The 16913-nt window shown below is 49.7% G+C and overlaps 6 protein-coding genes across 6 annotated transcripts; 4 read left to right on the top strand and 2 right to left on the bottom strand.

Moving 5' to 3' along the window:
- Positions 1-1166: 1166 nt before the first annotated feature.
- Positions 1167-1629, top strand: N7506_008108 (60S ribosomal protein eL39; the record flags this gene model as incomplete). The annotated part of the gene is made up of 3 exons (XM_056957401.1): positions 1167-1172; positions 1300-1400; positions 1581-1629. The coding sequence occupies 3 exons, from the start codon at positions 1167-1169 to the stop codon at positions 1627-1629; spliced, it is 156 nt and encodes a 51-aa protein (XP_056811735.1).
- Positions 1630-2418: 789 nt separating this feature from the next.
- skpA (SCF ubiquitin ligase subunit skpA) lies at positions 2419-3109 on the bottom strand (the record flags this gene model as incomplete). The annotated part of the gene is made up of 5 exons (XM_056957400.1): positions 2419-2425; positions 2485-2654; positions 2706-2873; positions 2928-3013; positions 3061-3109. 5 exons carry the CDS (start codon positions 3107-3109, stop codon positions 2419-2421), a joined length of 480 nt encoding a protein of 159 aa, XP_056811734.1.
- Positions 3110-3962: 853 nt separating this feature from the next.
- On the top strand, positions 3963-5754 carry smp3 (glycosylphosphatidylinositol-alpha 1,2 mannosyltransferase smp3; the record flags this gene model as incomplete). The annotated part of the gene is made up of 4 exons (XM_056957399.1): positions 3963-4071; positions 4258-4640; positions 4691-4818; positions 4869-5754. 4 exons carry the CDS (start codon positions 3963-3965, stop codon positions 5752-5754), a joined length of 1506 nt encoding a protein of 501 aa, XP_056811733.1.
- An 843-nt stretch (positions 5755-6597) lies between these two features.
- Positions 6598-8101, bottom strand: N7506_008105 (putative UV excision repair protein (RadW); the record flags this gene model as incomplete). Its single annotated transcript, XM_056957398.1, has 7 exons — positions 6598-6714; positions 6770-7240; positions 7293-7610; positions 7677-7756; positions 7840-7915; positions 7973-8020; positions 8084-8101. 7 exons carry the CDS (start codon positions 8099-8101, stop codon positions 6598-6600), a joined length of 1128 nt encoding a protein of 375 aa, XP_056811732.1.
- A 2423-nt stretch (positions 8102-10524) lies between these two features.
- On the top strand, positions 10525-11580 carry N7506_008104 (uncharacterized protein; the record flags this gene model as incomplete). Its single annotated transcript, XM_056957397.1, has 1 exon — positions 10525-11580. The coding sequence occupies one exon, from the start codon at positions 10525-10527 to the stop codon at positions 11578-11580; it is 1056 nt and encodes a 351-aa protein (XP_056811731.1).
- A 1644-nt stretch (positions 11581-13224) lies between these two features.
- On the top strand, positions 13225-15556 carry N7506_008103 (uncharacterized protein; the record flags this gene model as incomplete). The annotated part of the gene is made up of 5 exons (XM_056957396.1): positions 13225-13312; positions 13504-14235; positions 14345-14763; positions 14818-14922; positions 14972-15556. 5 exons carry the CDS (start codon positions 13225-13227, stop codon positions 15554-15556), a joined length of 1929 nt encoding a protein of 642 aa, XP_056811730.1.
- Positions 15557-16913: the final 1357 nt, after the last annotated feature.

The following is a 16913-nucleotide window of genomic DNA, read 5'->3' as shown; positions in this document are numbered from 1 at the left end:
CAGGATTAAAGAATTAAATGTATTAAAGGGGTTGTGAATGAGTGGGGGAAGTTGATTATAATATGATCTTGTCCGCGTCTTTACTCCGATCTTTAATTTTTTCTCCCATCGGGTTCGGGTACAGCCTGCTCCGCTTTCTATTTATGCACGAAGTATTTACCGTTTTGGGACAAGTCCCCTTTTCCTGTCCTTTTTCCGATTGGTAATTCAACCAAGGTGCCAGGTGCGATTTGTGAAACTGTAGGGTTATGAACTGGTAGTACTGACTGTCACATACTCAGCCGCCTGAGTACAATAAAGGGGTCGGAGATTTGTGCGGACTACAGTACTACAGTACTACAAATTGTACGAAGTACAAGTACATCCAACACATACATGCAATGATACATTGACATAACCTTGGAACTAGCGAGGTGGAAACTGGGAACCACCTATCATCATGATATGCGAATGATACGCGAATGACCAAACGCGGGAACGAATACGATAGTGGATAACTGAGTCACAAAAGCTTTGCATTGCTTCGACCGAATTTTCGTCCCTACGCAACACGGAGTCCGTTCTGCTTATCAAGTAAGCACCAGAATACGGAGTCTGGATAGGCTCCAAGGTTAAGTCCGCCTAAATGCGATCCACCAGTAGTGTCTGACCGATCTCAAAAACATGGGAAACAAACCTGCTCTGGAACATTCGCCCGTGCGTATTTTTATGCGGTCGGCTATCGGAGTTCCTAAACTCCGTTTGGACTGTCGCCTAGATTAGGGGGTCAGATCTCACGTTGGGCAAGTGAACAGGATCTGTGTACTCCGTACGAAGGACTCCGTACGTGTACTCCGTATACTCCGTAAGCAGGTTGAATATGAGTCAAGCACTACCCCATTCGGTCCAGTCGGGTGTATGGAGCGCCTTGGGGAGATGTGCCGTGACAGGCGGGGCCACAAATAACGTGGGAATTCCGAGGCAAGAAAGGGATTTAAGGCAGTAAGGCATCAAGGCAGTAAGGCATGATATTGGTGCTGCCTGACCGCCTTACCGCCTTACCGCCTGACATCACCTGACCCAACCGAAGCGAAGCCAAGCCCTGCCGCACACACTTCGACGATTTTCGCAGGTCGACCATTTCATCCGTCCATCCAACAAGCTCGCCGTCGCGATCAACCTTCAAGATGCCGGTATGTGCACCTCATCTCGAAAATCACCGTCACCGATATCGTCCCTGTCGTCACCCCGTCGCCATCGTTTTGAAATAAGAAAATACTCGATGTTGAAATAATCTTCTAACCCGTCATCTTCCAACAGAGCCACAAGACCTTCCGCACCAAGCAAAAGCTTGCCAAGGCTCAGCGCCAGAACCGCCCCATCCCCCAGTGGATTCGCCTGCGCACCGGCAACACCATCAGGTAAATTTCACCGAGAAATCCAACGTCACCAACTCAAAGCTACATCGAACATCGGGGCCGTCTATGTGGGATGGAAGAGGAAGCGGGAAGGCCGGAGCGACCGCATAGACCAACCGATCGAGATCGCACGAGGGGGAGAAATCGAGTGGAGGAACAAGAAGGCTGATGAATATTCTCCAGATACAACGCCAAGCGTCGCCACTGGCGCAAGTCTACCCTGAAGGTCTAAGAGGCCCTCAGATCACCTCGTCCGGCCATCCTCAAACTGTTCAGCAATGTCTACGCGGGGTGTATAGGTTTTCGAACCTTGATGACGTGACGCCCACACCGGAATTCTTCGATATCTGAGAGCGCTAGTCGATGTGGAACTACTCTTGAGTTGCAGACAAAAAATTTTACATTTCAATCCGGGCCCGCCGTGCTATTTGTTAAAAGAGAAACATGGGATTCTTCGCGGTTTCCGAGTGAAGATTCATCTAGTGGCCCTTGTCTGCGGTGTCGGGTGCTCGTCTTCGGGCGGGCTTGTAGGACGGCATGGGGATTTTTTCCTTTTTCTTTTTTGATACAAAATTTATGGATTCGAATTGGATACCCTGCCTGTTGGTTGTAGACTGCGTGTTTCCTACCTGTCGGGCTGTTCTACGTAAGACTGTGCAACCAGCACCCGGACTATGTGTATTCGGGCTTTCCACGGCGTGTCTGCAATGCTTTCGGGGTTAGGGATCAAACAACGCTACGTAAATACAGTAGTGAGTTGTCGTCATAGAGCTGAGGCTCATGCGCTGGATGCGATGAACCCCACTATTTGGAACTGAGAGCAAAAGTATGTCATAATTTCTTATTTAGGTCATGTGGACCAGGAAGACTTGTATCAACCCAGAGCAAAACGATAGGGGAGGTGAAGGGGGAAAAAGTCGGAGCCTCGTCATAATGGCTCTCTCTCGGATTCAGAGATGTTCGGTACAGCAAAAGGATATCATTTCCATTTTTAAAAAGCAAGCGTGGTGGTGGGAAACATTTAGCGGCTATTGCATGTGTTAGAGCTGAACTGGATCATGGCATGGATGTATTCGAGGGAACTTACTCCTCGGCCCACTCGTTCTCCCGGCGGATCTGGTCCTCCTCCTCGGGGGTGAAGTCGTTCTGGATGTTGAAGGTCTTGCGGATCTCCTCGGGGGACTTGCCCTTGATCATATTGGCAACGGTCTTACACCCGACGTCAAGAAGAGCCTTGATATCGAGGTAGTTGGCGGCCTGTAAGAGATTAGCAGATATTCAGCACATTCAAGATGCTTCGGCACGTACGAGGATGATCTCAAAGAGCATTTCCTGGTCAACCTGCATGAACTTCTGGTCCCACTCTTCGATGTCGGTGGTTTTACGGCGGTTGTCATCATCTTCGCTGGCGGAGGCGGGGTCATTCTTGTGGTGCTCACACCACTCAATAACCTTCTTCAGGACAGCCTCGTTGACCTGGACAGAATGTCAGCGCTTGCAACTGCATCCGGCGTCAAAGTGGGGACTCACGTTGGGGAGGGGCACGGCGTCGCCAGAGTCACCAAGGTCATCGAGCATGTTCTTGATGAGGACGGAGCGCTCAGCAGTTGTGCGGTCTGTATGGAATCAGTTCTGGAGTTCTGGTAAGGATGGTCCAACTTACCAACGCTGATCTCGATGCCATCTGAACTGGTGAGGGTGATGGAGCTCATGGTGGAAATGGAGCACCTGGTGTGGTGGTTGATTTGTAGATATGATTTGAGTTGCTAGGCAGGTTTTGACAGGCAGGGAGCTAACAGAGATCTCTGTTTGTAGAAGGCGGAGGATCGGGGGTGATAGGAAAGTGATCAAAGACGGTGGCGGATAAAGGTCCATGGTTGAGCTTACCTAACCCAGATTTAGGCAGAGGCTCGATTTGGCCCCACGTTTGTCTACGTTTCCTACTCTGTAGACTTGGCTGAATCCATATCTTGACAGTATTAACTTGATGTGACAAAGTGTGATGACTGAAGTATAACATTCGGTTTTGTATCCTGCCCGCACTCGGTACTGATTTTGTAGAATGCCTTGGTGCCTTGGATACGTGTCCAAAAAGGCGCTACGCCATACAAAGCCCTGGAGTGTTACAGGGTACGGAGTATCCCGTATGGAGTATCCGTAGATTGCTAAGGGCTAATAAGATGTGTGATCTGTGCTTCTTTGTTGATCTATCAACTAGGGTAGTACGCTATACTCAGTACTCCGTACAGTGTTACAGAACTATAACTTACGCACAAATAACATAAATACAAAATATGAAGAGCATAGACAATAACATCCACTGTACTAATAATAATATTGCCAGTATAATTGATAAAAATTGATAAACCAAAGGTGATTCCAATGTTGATGTTCAAGTATAAGAGCATCTTCAGCTGAAGCGGACTTAAAGCGGACCTCTGATATCATCGCAAATCCGATACGCGTCTTGCTGTTCTCTCTAGCGTCTCCCCCCCTTCCACTCCTTTCTTTTTAACCTTCTTCTTTTTAATCTTTTTTAATATCTAATAATGTCCCTACTGAACGATGTGGCGACGAACTTATCTATTGCTATTGCTGGTTCGTGTGTACTTTGCGCTGTCGCCCAGCTATCTACATCCAGATGAGAACTTCCAGGGCCCAGAGGTCTTTGCAGGTACGTCTAACCATGTTTAATATTGTGCAAATCGCATTTCACGCTCATTGCGACCATCATGACGCGCTTTGATCGCGGTTGCGATCGCAAAGAAAGAGTCCAAACAAAAAAAAAAAATTGCGACTCCGGCGGTCCCGCATATCTTCAACACGAGAAAAAAACAAACTGACCGGATCGCCTGAACAGGTCGCATATTCTCATACCCCTCAAAATTACCATGGGAGTTCACCGTAGAGAATCCCATTCGCAGTATATTTCCACTATGGCCAACATATGAGCTGCCCATGAGCCTGTTGCAATGGTTCTATACCGAGACCGGGTCTGGCAGCCCACCACCACAACTTGTCTACCATGCGCTGCGGGCTGGAATGTTCCTCTTGAGCTTTGTGCTGGAGGACTGGGCGATCTACGAATTAGTGCCTTCCCCGCGGCACCGTCGCGCAACAGTGGTGCTAGTGGCCTCGTCCTATGTCACCTGGACATATCAGACGCACACCTTCTCCAACTCCCTTGAGACGCTGTTGGTCGCCTGGGGACTGGTTCTGATTCGGCGCATTGTGGAAAATAAGGTGCGATCCCAGAGCTCGAGCACAAGCCAGTCAGCTAACCTTCTTAATAGCGACGCTCGTCCTTCTTCTCCCACGCTGTCCTCGCCTTCATCGCCGTGGCCGGTGTCTTCAACCGCATCACCTTCCCAGCCTTCCTGCTGATCCCAGGCCTACAATTGCTCCCTCATTTCTTGCGCAAGTATGTTAATCATGGTACTCGTTTTCATTGAATTCTACTAACCACAACAGACCAACCTCGCTCGTGGCTTTCATCGCTTTCGGTGTACTCTTCTCCACCATCGCAATCACTACAGACACAGCCTTCTACCGGCCGACCACAGGCCTGTTGGAAAATTTGCGCAACCCAATTATCACACCGCTGAACAATCTCCTCTACAACAGCGACACCTCTAACCTAGCCCAGCACGGCCTGCACCCTCACCACCAACATTTCACAGCCAACCTTTTCCAGCTCCTCGGCCCAGCCTATATAGTCATGCTCCTCTCCATCTTCAGCAAACCCATGCGCAATATCCGCGCCCTATCCGCCTTTTCAGCAACCGCTCTTCTCTCCCTCTTTCCCCACCAAGAGCCCCGCTTCCTTCTCCCCTGTGTCCCCCTCCTCCTAAGCTGCATCCGCATCAAAAAGCCCCTCGTCCTAACAGCATGGATCATCTTCAACGCCGCAATGGGCTTCCTCATGGGCGTCTACCACCAAGGCGGCGTGATCCCAATGCAGCTCGCGATGCCAAACCTCACTGCTGGCCCGACAACGGTCTTCTGGTGGAAAACCTACTCTCCGCCCCTTTGGCTCTTGGGCAATAACATTCCCCATATCGAAACTCACGATCTGATGGGTATGCCAGGCGCGGAAATGATGCAGCAGCTCGACCTGTCCGTGCCTGCATGCGGCCTCCCGCTATCGACCTACCTAGTTGCACCCACCTCGGCGGAGTTCCTTGATGCCTATGTTCATGAAAACACAACTATACGGCTCACGCAGGAATGGGTCTACCGCAACCACATCAATTTGGATGATTTGGATTTCGGCGATGACGGAGTCCTCCCGACGCTGAAACGCGTCGTGGGAAGACGTGGGTTGGGTATTTGGGCCGCTCATCGGTCCTGTAACTAGTTTGCATGGGTATTTTGGTGTTGGCGGTATTGTTGGATCTCTTTTTATCTATGAGATACATATTACAAATGTTCGTTTTTACATATTGGTGTATTTCAAGGTTGGGTTAGGGTTACGGGCCATATACCCATTTTGCATTGAGCGAGAATCGAGATATTTCAAACCAAACCTATTCTCCATGGAAACCAAGGTATCAAATATGCCAATTTCGGCTTGTGGATTGGCTTTTACGAGAATGTTTCGTCTGTAGATCATGCACAGGTGACACCGATCCCTACCTTCCACCTGGGCACCTGAACAAGTAGAGCGTGTCATGCGTGGATTTTAACCCTCGGTGTTGCATATCTCATGTCGATCAACCTTTCTACGTTTCGAAATTATACACAGCGAGCAATAGGAGCCAAGGTGTGCTGAGTTTTGACCTATGCAATCCCAACAAATCTCGGAAATATACATGCCGATGGTTTACGGCGTGAGAGGTCACCCGTCTACATCTACAACGCATGACCACTCTCAACATCCCACCAGATGACCTAATCTCCGATCTATTTCCAAGATATCTCATGGATGTCCTACTCATCCTGATCAACTCGTTGACAGCTATGCATCCGGTGCAGCAAACAGGTCCTATTTTGCCCATTAGGTAGATACATGAGAGGTGGATGCAAGGAGCTAAGTTCCATAGCAAGAAACTCGGGGCGGATCACTGTCGTATTCGAAGATAGAAGATATGGGAATCAATTCAAACAGCATGCTTGGTATTCATCACAGAACATAAGGTTAGATAAAAATCTTGGGGATAAAAAAGAGAAAAAGAGAAGATTTTACTCGTGACTCTTCCCTTTACTCTTCATCCTCGTCAGGCTGGTCGAAAAGGAAGTTCGCCGCCAATTCCTCGTTCTTATCGCAAGCAAAGTACGCCTGGATGACCGAGTCGCGGGGGAAACCGAGACGGCAAAGCTAGGAGTTGTTAGAAAGACACAAGGAGTTGGAGTAGATGTAATAAAAGACATACACGTTCGATCGCATCGCGCTCTTCTTCCGTCACTGAGATAGCCTGTGCGCCGGGCGGCAGAGCACCCTCATCATCCTCAATTTCTTCACCAAGGAGCTGCAGGAATTGATCGGAGTTTTGACCAATGATGGAAGCAATCTGGGGATTCCCAGCAGCGACCTGCTGCAGGATGGGCTCAAGCATGTGCGGCTGTTGTTGGACCAACTGACGGAGCTGCTGGAAGTGAGGGTTGCTGCGGAGGAACTCGAGGCTGCCAAGGGCTTCACCACCAGCAGCACCTGCGCCGGCACCTGCACCTGCGGCACCAGCACCACGGGGCCGACCACCCTCACCACCGGCTTGGGCAGCGGCTTCGAAAAGGTTGAGAGGCTCCTCACCACCAGTGGCAGCGGGGGCACCCGTAGGGGCGGGCTCTTCAGCTGCTTCCTGTTGCTGTTGTTGTTGTTGCTCCTGGATGTTATCAGGGATTCCCTGTGGTTGTGAGCAAAGGTTCTGCGTTAGGGAAACATCACAAAAATCTTACGGTCAGAAGGTATTCAATGGCACGGTCGGGGTTGTAGAACGCGGCGCGCATAGCGCGGTCAATGTCAGCGCGGGCGAAACCCATAGCCTCCATCTGCACAACGGCGCCCTCAGCGGCAGAGCCCATAGCCAGGGTTGAGGGGTCACCAAATGCGGGGCCTGATTGGGTAGCACCGGCCGGAGACGGTGTTGCGGGAGCAGCAGCTGGGGGAGGGGCGGCAGCGGCCTGGGGAGCAGGAGGGGCAGCAGGTGTCGATGCAGGGGCTCGGGCAGCTGGAGTAGCGGGGGGTTGAGAGGCGGCAGCGGGGGCCTTAGGTTGCTGTATGTTCCGTCAGTTCTCAATCGACAACCATGCAATGGACCTTAACTATGGATAATCTCATACCTTCTGAGGCAAACAGACTAGGAAGTCCTTTTCTTGAATGTTGTAAGATTCAACTGTCTTGTCATCCTGAAGAATCTTTCCTAGATCGATCAAAGATCGAGGGTCAGCTGAGGCTCTGCAAATACAAGAATGTCTCTGAGAGTCCAATGAATCAAAAACATACCGGAGTAAATGACCTTCATGCGCTCTGCTTCATATTCGCCCTTTTCTTGGGCGATCTTGGCCTTGACCTCGCGAACCTAAACAGATGAGCCCCGCACCGGATGACGTTGAGCACAGAGACTGAGACAACTTACAGTTTCAGATGGTTCGACGTCGATGACGAACTTCATCTGCTTCAGATCCTACAGGCGATGATTGTCAGTTCAAAGGGTTCAAAGTGGGGACCCAAGGGCAAGTTTTCGTACCTTGAAAGTAAGCTTCATTTTGGCGCTTTTGTATTATATCAAAAAGAGAGCAGAGGAATAAGATGACGGATAGAGAAAGGGGGAGAAACCGAGTTTGAGACAGTGGATCTTCCCGTTGAAGTCGAAGAAGAAAGAAGAAAAGAGACGAGGGGAGCCGATAAAGTGACGATGATGCAGCAAACGAGTGCGGGCGGTGGCACGGATTGACCGCCTTGCATCTCCAAGTACTCAGTACAACTTGGGGATACTTCTAACCTCTTCTGTCCTTTCTGTGTGTGCTTCAGATGATCATTTTCAATATTCTCCTCTCAGCCTTTGGTTCTACTGACATTGCTGTACGGTCATCCCAAAGTCCTTGCAGGTGTCTCCGTATTCCATACTGTTCGATCCCCTGGTCTGCAGCCTACATCAGGCAGACGCAGTCAATTGACGGGAGACGCAGATCCAACGTTCCAGAGAGTCCCAATGACATCAAATCTATTTTCAGGATTTCCCGATTCGTCTAAATTGATCCTCAACATGCAGGATCGAGCACCATTGCCTCAGGTGGACCGTGTTCATAGTACATATTGTACCCACACCGAAGAACTATTGCATGCGGGAACTTGAAAGGGCGCCGAAATTGAATTGATTCCGTTGGACACAGCAATTGGGCTTCCCCAGAAATACCCGGAGTGCACTGATCAGGGATGCAGATGTCAAGGTTGACAATTAACGCTTGTAGAGAGGTACGGGGTACTCCGTACTGTGGCTTCGGTTCGTTCGGTGCATACACATGTACCAAGGCCTGGCCGTAGCTTTGCATTGAAATGGTCAAGGTCTGGCTCAACGTGGTGGTGAGTAACGGAGTCCTTGCATGGTCAGTGTCCCGTGAAGATATCTATTCTCTCCTTGCAATTGACGGGGTACTCCGTGAGTTGATATCAGAGCTCACAGACCAGGCTTGGGCCCATTTTGGAAACATGCGAAGACTGACCGCAACCGATCTCTACAATGTGCTAGTATCTGAGCATGACGATTTTGCCCTTGTTATTGTTTAACAATCATTCCAAAGCAGCGCATGCAATCAAGGATCTCTACGGAGTACCGAGGTGCTTTTCGCTATTGTTCTAAGCACTGATCCGTAGGCTGAAGATAGTCACCTGTCTTTTCAAATGAATAGCAAAGGTTTACTCCGTACTTGGGACACCGGTGCTACCCCGTACTCCGCACATCGCTTCTGAACACAGACTGCGCAGGACTCCGTATCAAATTTTTCTTTAATTGATTTTTTTCGTTTTCTACGTCCAAATTGGGAGCCGACAAGTTCTCTGGGGCTGAATGGTGATATACACGTTGATACGGAGTACTCCGTACTGATCATAGTTCAAGGTCCATAACTAGATCAGAATCCATCCGCGACCTCAGAATCTTTCAAGGTTTAACTAAGTGAATTCCATCACTTCGGGCTTGAAAAAGATTACAACTAGATTGTGGACCGAGATTTTCAATCAAAACACCGGATCTATCAAGCGGAGTTGATCCAATCCTCCAATCGTAATAATATTTTCTTTTTCGAAGGCAAAGACCTACCATAAAGCACTGCATACTCCGTAATGCATACTTCGTACTTCGTACTTTGTGTGTAGGAAATTGTATACATATGGACAACGCACGGACCCATAAGTGTTCTAGACGTGTTTCGCGAAATCAAATCTTGAGCACTTGGAGTCTCTCTCCAGACAATCTAAAACCCGATCTTGAACCCACAAGAAAAAGATTCAGGGGAGTTCGGAGCTTTTTTCCCTCTGTTCGCAAGGGGTGGCGGATAGATCACATTTAAAACGCACTATTGAGATTGGGTCAGAGGATCCGCCACCTCTAGTCCCAGAGGGCTGGAAAATCGATCCACATAACTGACAGATCAGAAATAAAGTGCCATTGTTCCAGCGATTGACCGAACTATCGGGGCTGCAATCTGGAAGGGCACAATGGTCTCGCCCCCAATTGCTCGGAACACGACATTTGTCAATACACCAGGCACAGCATGCAGCCCACACCACGGCATCTCTCTTCCGCAACCAATCGATTGAGCCCTAGTCCAACCAAATCTAATTTGCACACTCTAACCATTATGCCGGGCTGATGGATCAGACCGATCTTTGATCCTTCTGCCAGGCAAAAAGTGACAGGTTCAGACGGACTGCTTTCCCCGGCCGATATACTTTGAGCCATGCTGAGGGTGCATCGCCCCGTCCCGTGTGCGAACCCAATACTTCTGCGTGCTAGATAAATACTCCCAGGAGTTCCTTTCTGAGCTGCAGTTCCCTCACACTCATTCATTGCCTGCATTGGCGAACGTCTCGGATTGGCAGTGCTGCCAACGATTGACATTACCACTCTCTTGAAACATACAAGGCCACTCTTTGTACAGTCCTTCTTTGTATTTTCTAATGTTCAGCATGCCTTCTTTGCCCTACACACTGGCGGGAGCCTCATTGCTCCTCACATTCATTGTCACTATTCTCAATGGTATCTGCTTTGCGACTTCCCAGGCCTCGGCCGACGTGGTCTCGATCATCCTCAGTGCAATGGGCTGCCTGGCCCTCATCACCCTCGGTCTCTTCCATCACAAGAATATCCAGACAGGACGTCTCCCCTGTACGTACCTGTCTGGTGGATATCTACTCATGGCTGCAGCTTCATCAGCCGGGGCAATGTCCATGAGCCCCCAAGGTGCCGTCTTCGTGGTCCGAGCCGTCTTCTGGGCTCTATCAGTCTTCGTCCAGGGCCTCTACTGTGGATACATCACAACGACTCTATTCCAAGCCCAGTCGAACGCCGACTGGCCACGCTCATACAGCCACGAGCTCAAAGACATGCCCGAGAGCCCCAGGCTTCTTCCCACACCACCGCGAGTCTGCGATCTCTCTGAACTATTCGAGCCCAAGAGAACCTCGCTCCGTAAATTCCCCCGGCGTTCAAGCCGTTACTCCGACGCAACACTCTGTCCATACGAAAAGAGCGAAACCAAAAACGGCTCCATTGACACAACATCTACACGTTCATCACCACCTCCTTCAACGGACCAAACACCCCCTGCCCGAGCTCTCCGGGGCAGCACCAGCATCCGCAGCATGTCCAGCGTTCGCCGCAATGCTCCAACTCCACTCTCTCTCGACAGCGCCATTCACCCATTACCCTCCCCATCATCTACCCTTCTCGACTCCCCAACTACAAACCTAACTCCAACCAATCCCAACTCAACCTGGGAATACAATCCTTTCCGCGAGAACAACATTCATCCCCTCTTCCGCTCCAACAGTCCCTGTCCCTCACCCACATTGAACCCCGGGACAATTGTTAAAGCCTCACCTTCAGCAGGCCAAACTATCCCGGCTGGCACAATCACCCGAATGCGCTCCGCACGGTCGCTGCGGGAAAGTCGGACACCTTCACCTTTGGAAGAGAGAAGAAGTGTGCGATATGACTTGAACGAATCCCCTTATGAAAAGTGAGGGTTGCCCCTTGGCATACCCTTTATATGACTTGCTATGTTTTTGTGTTCTTTGCCGATCCATTGATTTTGCCTTTTTGTATTGCGAGCTTTTGCGTTGTATATGTTTGGAATGTATATAGGAATGAGACCTCGGGGGGGGTCTGACGTCTTGGGATTGGGATCTGGTAATGGGTATATCCGTGTGGCCTTGCAATTTTATTTTCTGTTTGAAAGTACAACCACAGTTACATATTCAATTGCGTCTTCGTACATATGAGCCAATGACGAGAAAAATATTGTAACGTCCGCATCCGTTGTCACCGACTCTCAAGCTAAGTGGGTCGGTGGAACATCCTTATTTTTTTTTCTCGTTCAACAATAGGGGAGAGCAGATGATAGAAGACCTTGTGGATGTATGGATGTATAGATTCCAAAATCAAGTCCAGTATCTAGTAAAAAGGGTATGAGTACTCTGTAGAGAAAATCACACAGGCTGCCAAAATGCTCCGGTGCTTGTGTGCCGGAAGTGGCTGGGGATCGGAGATGCACGTACAGGCAAGGATCTATGGTATAGGTATGGAACATTACTATCAAGGTCTCCAAAGCTGGAGAACCTTGGGAGAATGAAAGGGCATGAATGTCCTTGCAATGGAAGTGTTCGATTGAGGGAGTCTAGTTCCTATTGTTCTACTACGTTCCCAATGGACCAGTGACGCTATTACGCGAAAAATGACCGAAGAGCGAAGCAGAAGAAGAACAATCAGTCAATGGCCAGAGTAAATCGACAGCAGTACTCCTCATTCAGCAGATAGTATTCAGACAGTAGTTGTATTCCGAGTGTAGAGTCGACTATCACTATGAGACGGGAAGGTTCTCTCTCAGCTAATCATCGACTGTTTTGACCGTTTCCCTTTCTCCTCTCCTCTCTACTTCTCTACTTCATACTCTCTCTCTTTTTTCCTCTCAATCACTTTGCCAGTTCGTTTCTTTATTTTTTTGGCTTCCAAAATACCCTGTTTCTATCATCCAGCATCGATTTCTTCAATCTCGTCATTTTCTGCTCTTCTACTGGCTGTCCCCTCCGGCTTCCGCCCCCATTTTTTTTACATTCCCGTTTTCCCCATCCACCCGGTCAAATCTTGACTAGACATCTCTTCGATCCCATCGCTTTGCCGGTAAGTCTTCTTTTTGGTGATCGTCGTGATCTTCCTTTGCTCTTCCTTGTCAATGCACCCACCTTTTCTGCTTTTGTATCCGTTTTCGACTGGCGCGCCGCCTCTAAAAACCCTGTCTTCTGCTGTTGATCGCGTGTTCTGTTCTGCTATTGTATTGTTTCATCTGCCAAGCCTTGCTTTTTCTGCGCTGTACTCGGCCTGCTTTGCATCCTCGCGACTGTATTCTTCTGTATTCTTCCACGGTTTGGCGTGTTCGGGCTCGGTCTACCTTGTTGTCTACTCTGTACACATCTTCACCCTTGTTACCCTCCTGTCTCTGCCCTGAACGTTACCACTTTGTTCTTGCACTGGATTTTAGAGATTCCCCTTTGATCTATTTGACGTGCGGTGCAATTTTCCCATGTCGTAACCGTGTCTCCGCGCACCCCCTTGCTGCTACTTGATTTTTCCCCGTTCTCAGCACTAATTTCCTTCCAAAGACAACAGCGATGGTGGGAAGAAGAAAAAATCGTGCGGCTGCCCAGCCTGCTGTCCGCACCCCCAGTATTTCGACGCGATCAGGTCGCACTGCACAAGGTATGCTCAACACCTCGCTGGCGGCACACAAAAGCTGACCCATGTATAGATGTCATTGCTACTCCTACCCGCGGCCGAGGTCGCGGCAGGGGGTCGTGGTCGCGGTCGTGGCCGCTCCAGTCTGCCTGGTCGTCTTCCATCCAGCAATGAAGCGCCAGCAGAGACCACTTCTCTCATCGTTAAATTAAAAGTTCCCTCATTGTATTTGCTGGAACGTGGAGATTCCACTGACCTTGATGCCGATGAAAGCGCATCAAACGCCTTGCAAAGTCCACAGACTCCTCGCACACGGCGCCCTCGGCAGCCAAGGCCTGTGCCCGAGTCTTCGCGGACCACGCGGCAATCAGCCAGACTAAAGCCTAATGAAGATGGCACCTATGATGAAGACGTCTCGCCGACCAAAGTCGTTGAGACCGATTTCAATCACCAAAATGTTGACATGGATGATTCTCAACAATATGAAGAGGATTACAGGTCCGAACCTCCCATCTCAAAAACCTCTCAATCACCTGAACCTCGCATGGTTGCTTCTGCCCCTGCATCTCCTTCAGCCGGCCAACTTGGCGCTGCTGATGAATTGGCGGACGAAATGCCCCATGATTTACTCCAACCCCCCAAAGCCAAGGATGAAACTCCTGCAGAGAACATGAAAATTTCCGACTTTGAACAAGCACCTTTCAGCGCCGTATCAACCCCTCGGCTGTCTCGCAAGCGCAAGTCTATTGATATGGCAGATGGAACACCGGAAGTTGACTCCGAAGGTGTCTCCAACAAAAAACTCCGGAATGATGATACGGAGCCTGAAGACACACCAGAAAGCCCTATGCAAAATGGAACAGAAATTGACACACAAAATGAAACATCCCCCGAGGATGTCCCTGTCCCCCTCAGAGGAATACGATCCACCCGCCTTCCCAACTGCTGTCAGAGGAGGTCGTGGTCGAGGAAGTCGTGGTGGTCGTGGCCGGGGTCGCGGTCGAGGCCGTGGGCGTGGTGGCCGCGGTGGTTTTGTCGGCCCGATTCGCTCAGCAGTTACCAAGCCCCGCGGAGGCCGTGGGCGAGGTCGAGCCAAGCAGACGACTATTATCAAACGTGGCAAGAAAATTGAGGATGAAATTTGGGACTCTGAAAATTGGCGTGGCCGTACTCCATCACCCACTCCGGAATCTCAGCGAACCAAAGACCGACAGGAAGAACTCTCAGCATTGTTCAAGAAGGTGGGCCAAGCGCAGCAGATTGCATTGAGCGTGGTTGCCGATCACAACATGCACAGGCTTGCCCGTGACAAAAATTCCTACAAGGAGTGCCCTGAATTCGCTCAAGTCCAGCAGGAACTGGATGAGCATGAACGCAAGGCAATCAAAAAGCTAGATGCTCAGCACAAGCTGGCGACCGCACTGGCAATCCAGAAGCGTGATGGTGAACTTTACAGGATCAAAGATACTGCAGCGGTAAGAGTTATTTACATCAATGTCAATTGTCTGTTACTGACTCTTCTCAAACAGCACCTCATTGAAGAAGCCCAAGATGATATGACTACTATGTTGATGGGCAAAATGATGGCATTGATCCAAGGTCGCAAGGTGGCCGAAGACGATGAACACACAGAGGTATGGATACTCAAGCCCTCCAAACACAAACCATACTAACAGCTGTCAGACTGATACATCGGACTCTGAAAAATCTGAAAAACAATTCCTCTTCCGATCCGGCGATAAAGCCACTCGCCAAGTCGAGCGCGGCTTTGCTGCGGACGCAGTCCGAGACCCTGAAGGGGCAATTGACTACGATGCAGCGGTCGAGGGCTGGGAAGAATTCGTCCAAAAAGTCCGCATGGGCAATCTTTCTATCGCAACAGAGCTCACAGACGAAGAAGCTCTGCGCACAGTCACCTCTACCGCTTTCGAAAGCATGCTCTACGCATCAGCATTCATCACAGAAACCGAAGCAGCAGGCAAAATTATCGGATTAGATGGAACTGTTGAAGTCCCCGTTGATCCCCGCGCCCTCTCTATATTGGCCGACACAGCATTGGCCGAACCAACAGTTCCTCATCACCTCCCCCCGATGATGCGCCCAGACCCAATGCATCGCATCATCCCCCAACAGCAGCAGCAGCAGCACCAAGTGCACCTGGCGCCCACAGACCCCCGATCCTTCATCCTCCCCCCCCCCAACCCCCACCCAGCCGCGCCGCCTCCTCCCCCGCGCGCGGCATGGGTCTCCCGGACCCGTTCGCAATGAACGGTCCGCCTCAGCTGCCGCCTCCCCCGGGCTCAAATTTCGCCCGCCTGCCAATGCCGGGCTATCTGCCCCCTCCACCTGGCCATGCGCCTCCAGGCCATGCGCCAGCTCACGCTCCCGGGCCGGGCCATCCGGCTCCGGGACATGGACCTCCGGGTCCTCCCTCATTGTATTTCCCGCCGCCGCCGGGCTCTCACCAGCGCCGGTACTAGGATTGTACCACTAGTTTCTCGATGTAGCGTTCTGTTTGATACCACGCTTTATGTACTTATTAATTCTGCCTTCCCCTGGGTTTGTTGTGATTAGTTTTTGGGAAGGGCGCAGAGAATGAAAGTTCTCCTTACTTTGGCCTCACGAGAGACGTAGACAGAGACGGATGTCAGCTTAGATCTAAGAGCTTGTCTAAGTGATGATTCAGCTTGAAGTATTGTAAAATATGGAGAATAAAGGGTTGGGGCTCCAGCTGAGATCAACTTGACTTCAGATGTACAGATCACGTCTTTCGAGATGACGATGAGGTCAAACGTGAGTATATCTACATTACTAGTGATCATTGTTGCATTTATCTTAACTTTAGGTATATGGTATTATATCTGGCATTTTCCAAGGTTGTCGTTTTGATGAGTACCTACCTAGTAAGCCCTGGAGTATCACATCTAAACTTCACAAGAGTTGCTGCATTTGATTTGATCATCACCAAACTCCCATCCAACACAGAAAGCCCCGAAGCTGAATGATATCAGTCCTTTGAATGAAGCATGCAAATTTATAAAGATCCCAAATACAGGGTGGCACACCTGGGCATGATCGTGCTTGGTTTGGGATCTGCAATGTCTTTTTTAGGTAGATGCTGTGTTCTTCCAAGGTTCCAAGGTTTATTACTTGCCCAAGAGAAAAAGTCTCTTGCGAATAATATAGTTGATCAGCTGTTTACACCTGACCTTGGGCAGAAGACGGTTACCTGGCCCCATGAAGCTTGTGTGAGGGCTAGATGTTGTGCTTTGTTCAGCTCAGCAGATGCACCGCAATATCTATGAAATTCCATCAACAAGAATATCAAGAAGACTTTAAGGTATATAGACCAAGAGAGGACATCAATGTCATGAAGTTTCTTGCAATGGCTGTTTCTTGCTTGCTCTAAGAAACATAGTAAAGCGATCTTAGAGGAATCAACCCTTGCATTCTTAGATTAGAGACAAAGTCACTGTTCTCAGCTTAGTAGACATTTTTTTTAGAAACTTAACGAAATTGTTTTTGAGGGTAACTTGCCTCACCGCCAGAACTATCCCCATCTATTCAAATCAAACAAACAAAGTTGGTATTCATCTACTTGTGTTGGTGGGCCTCCGCCACACTA

Source organism: Penicillium brevicompactum, assembly GCF_028827555.1.
Source record: "Penicillium brevicompactum strain IBT 35665 chromosome Unknown utg000005l_segment0_segment0, whole genome shotgun sequence".
Classification (NCBI taxonomy): Eukaryota; Fungi; Ascomycota; class Eurotiomycetes; order Eurotiales; family Aspergillaceae; genus Penicillium; species Penicillium brevicompactum.
This window is presented reverse-complemented; position numbering and strand designations above follow the sequence as displayed.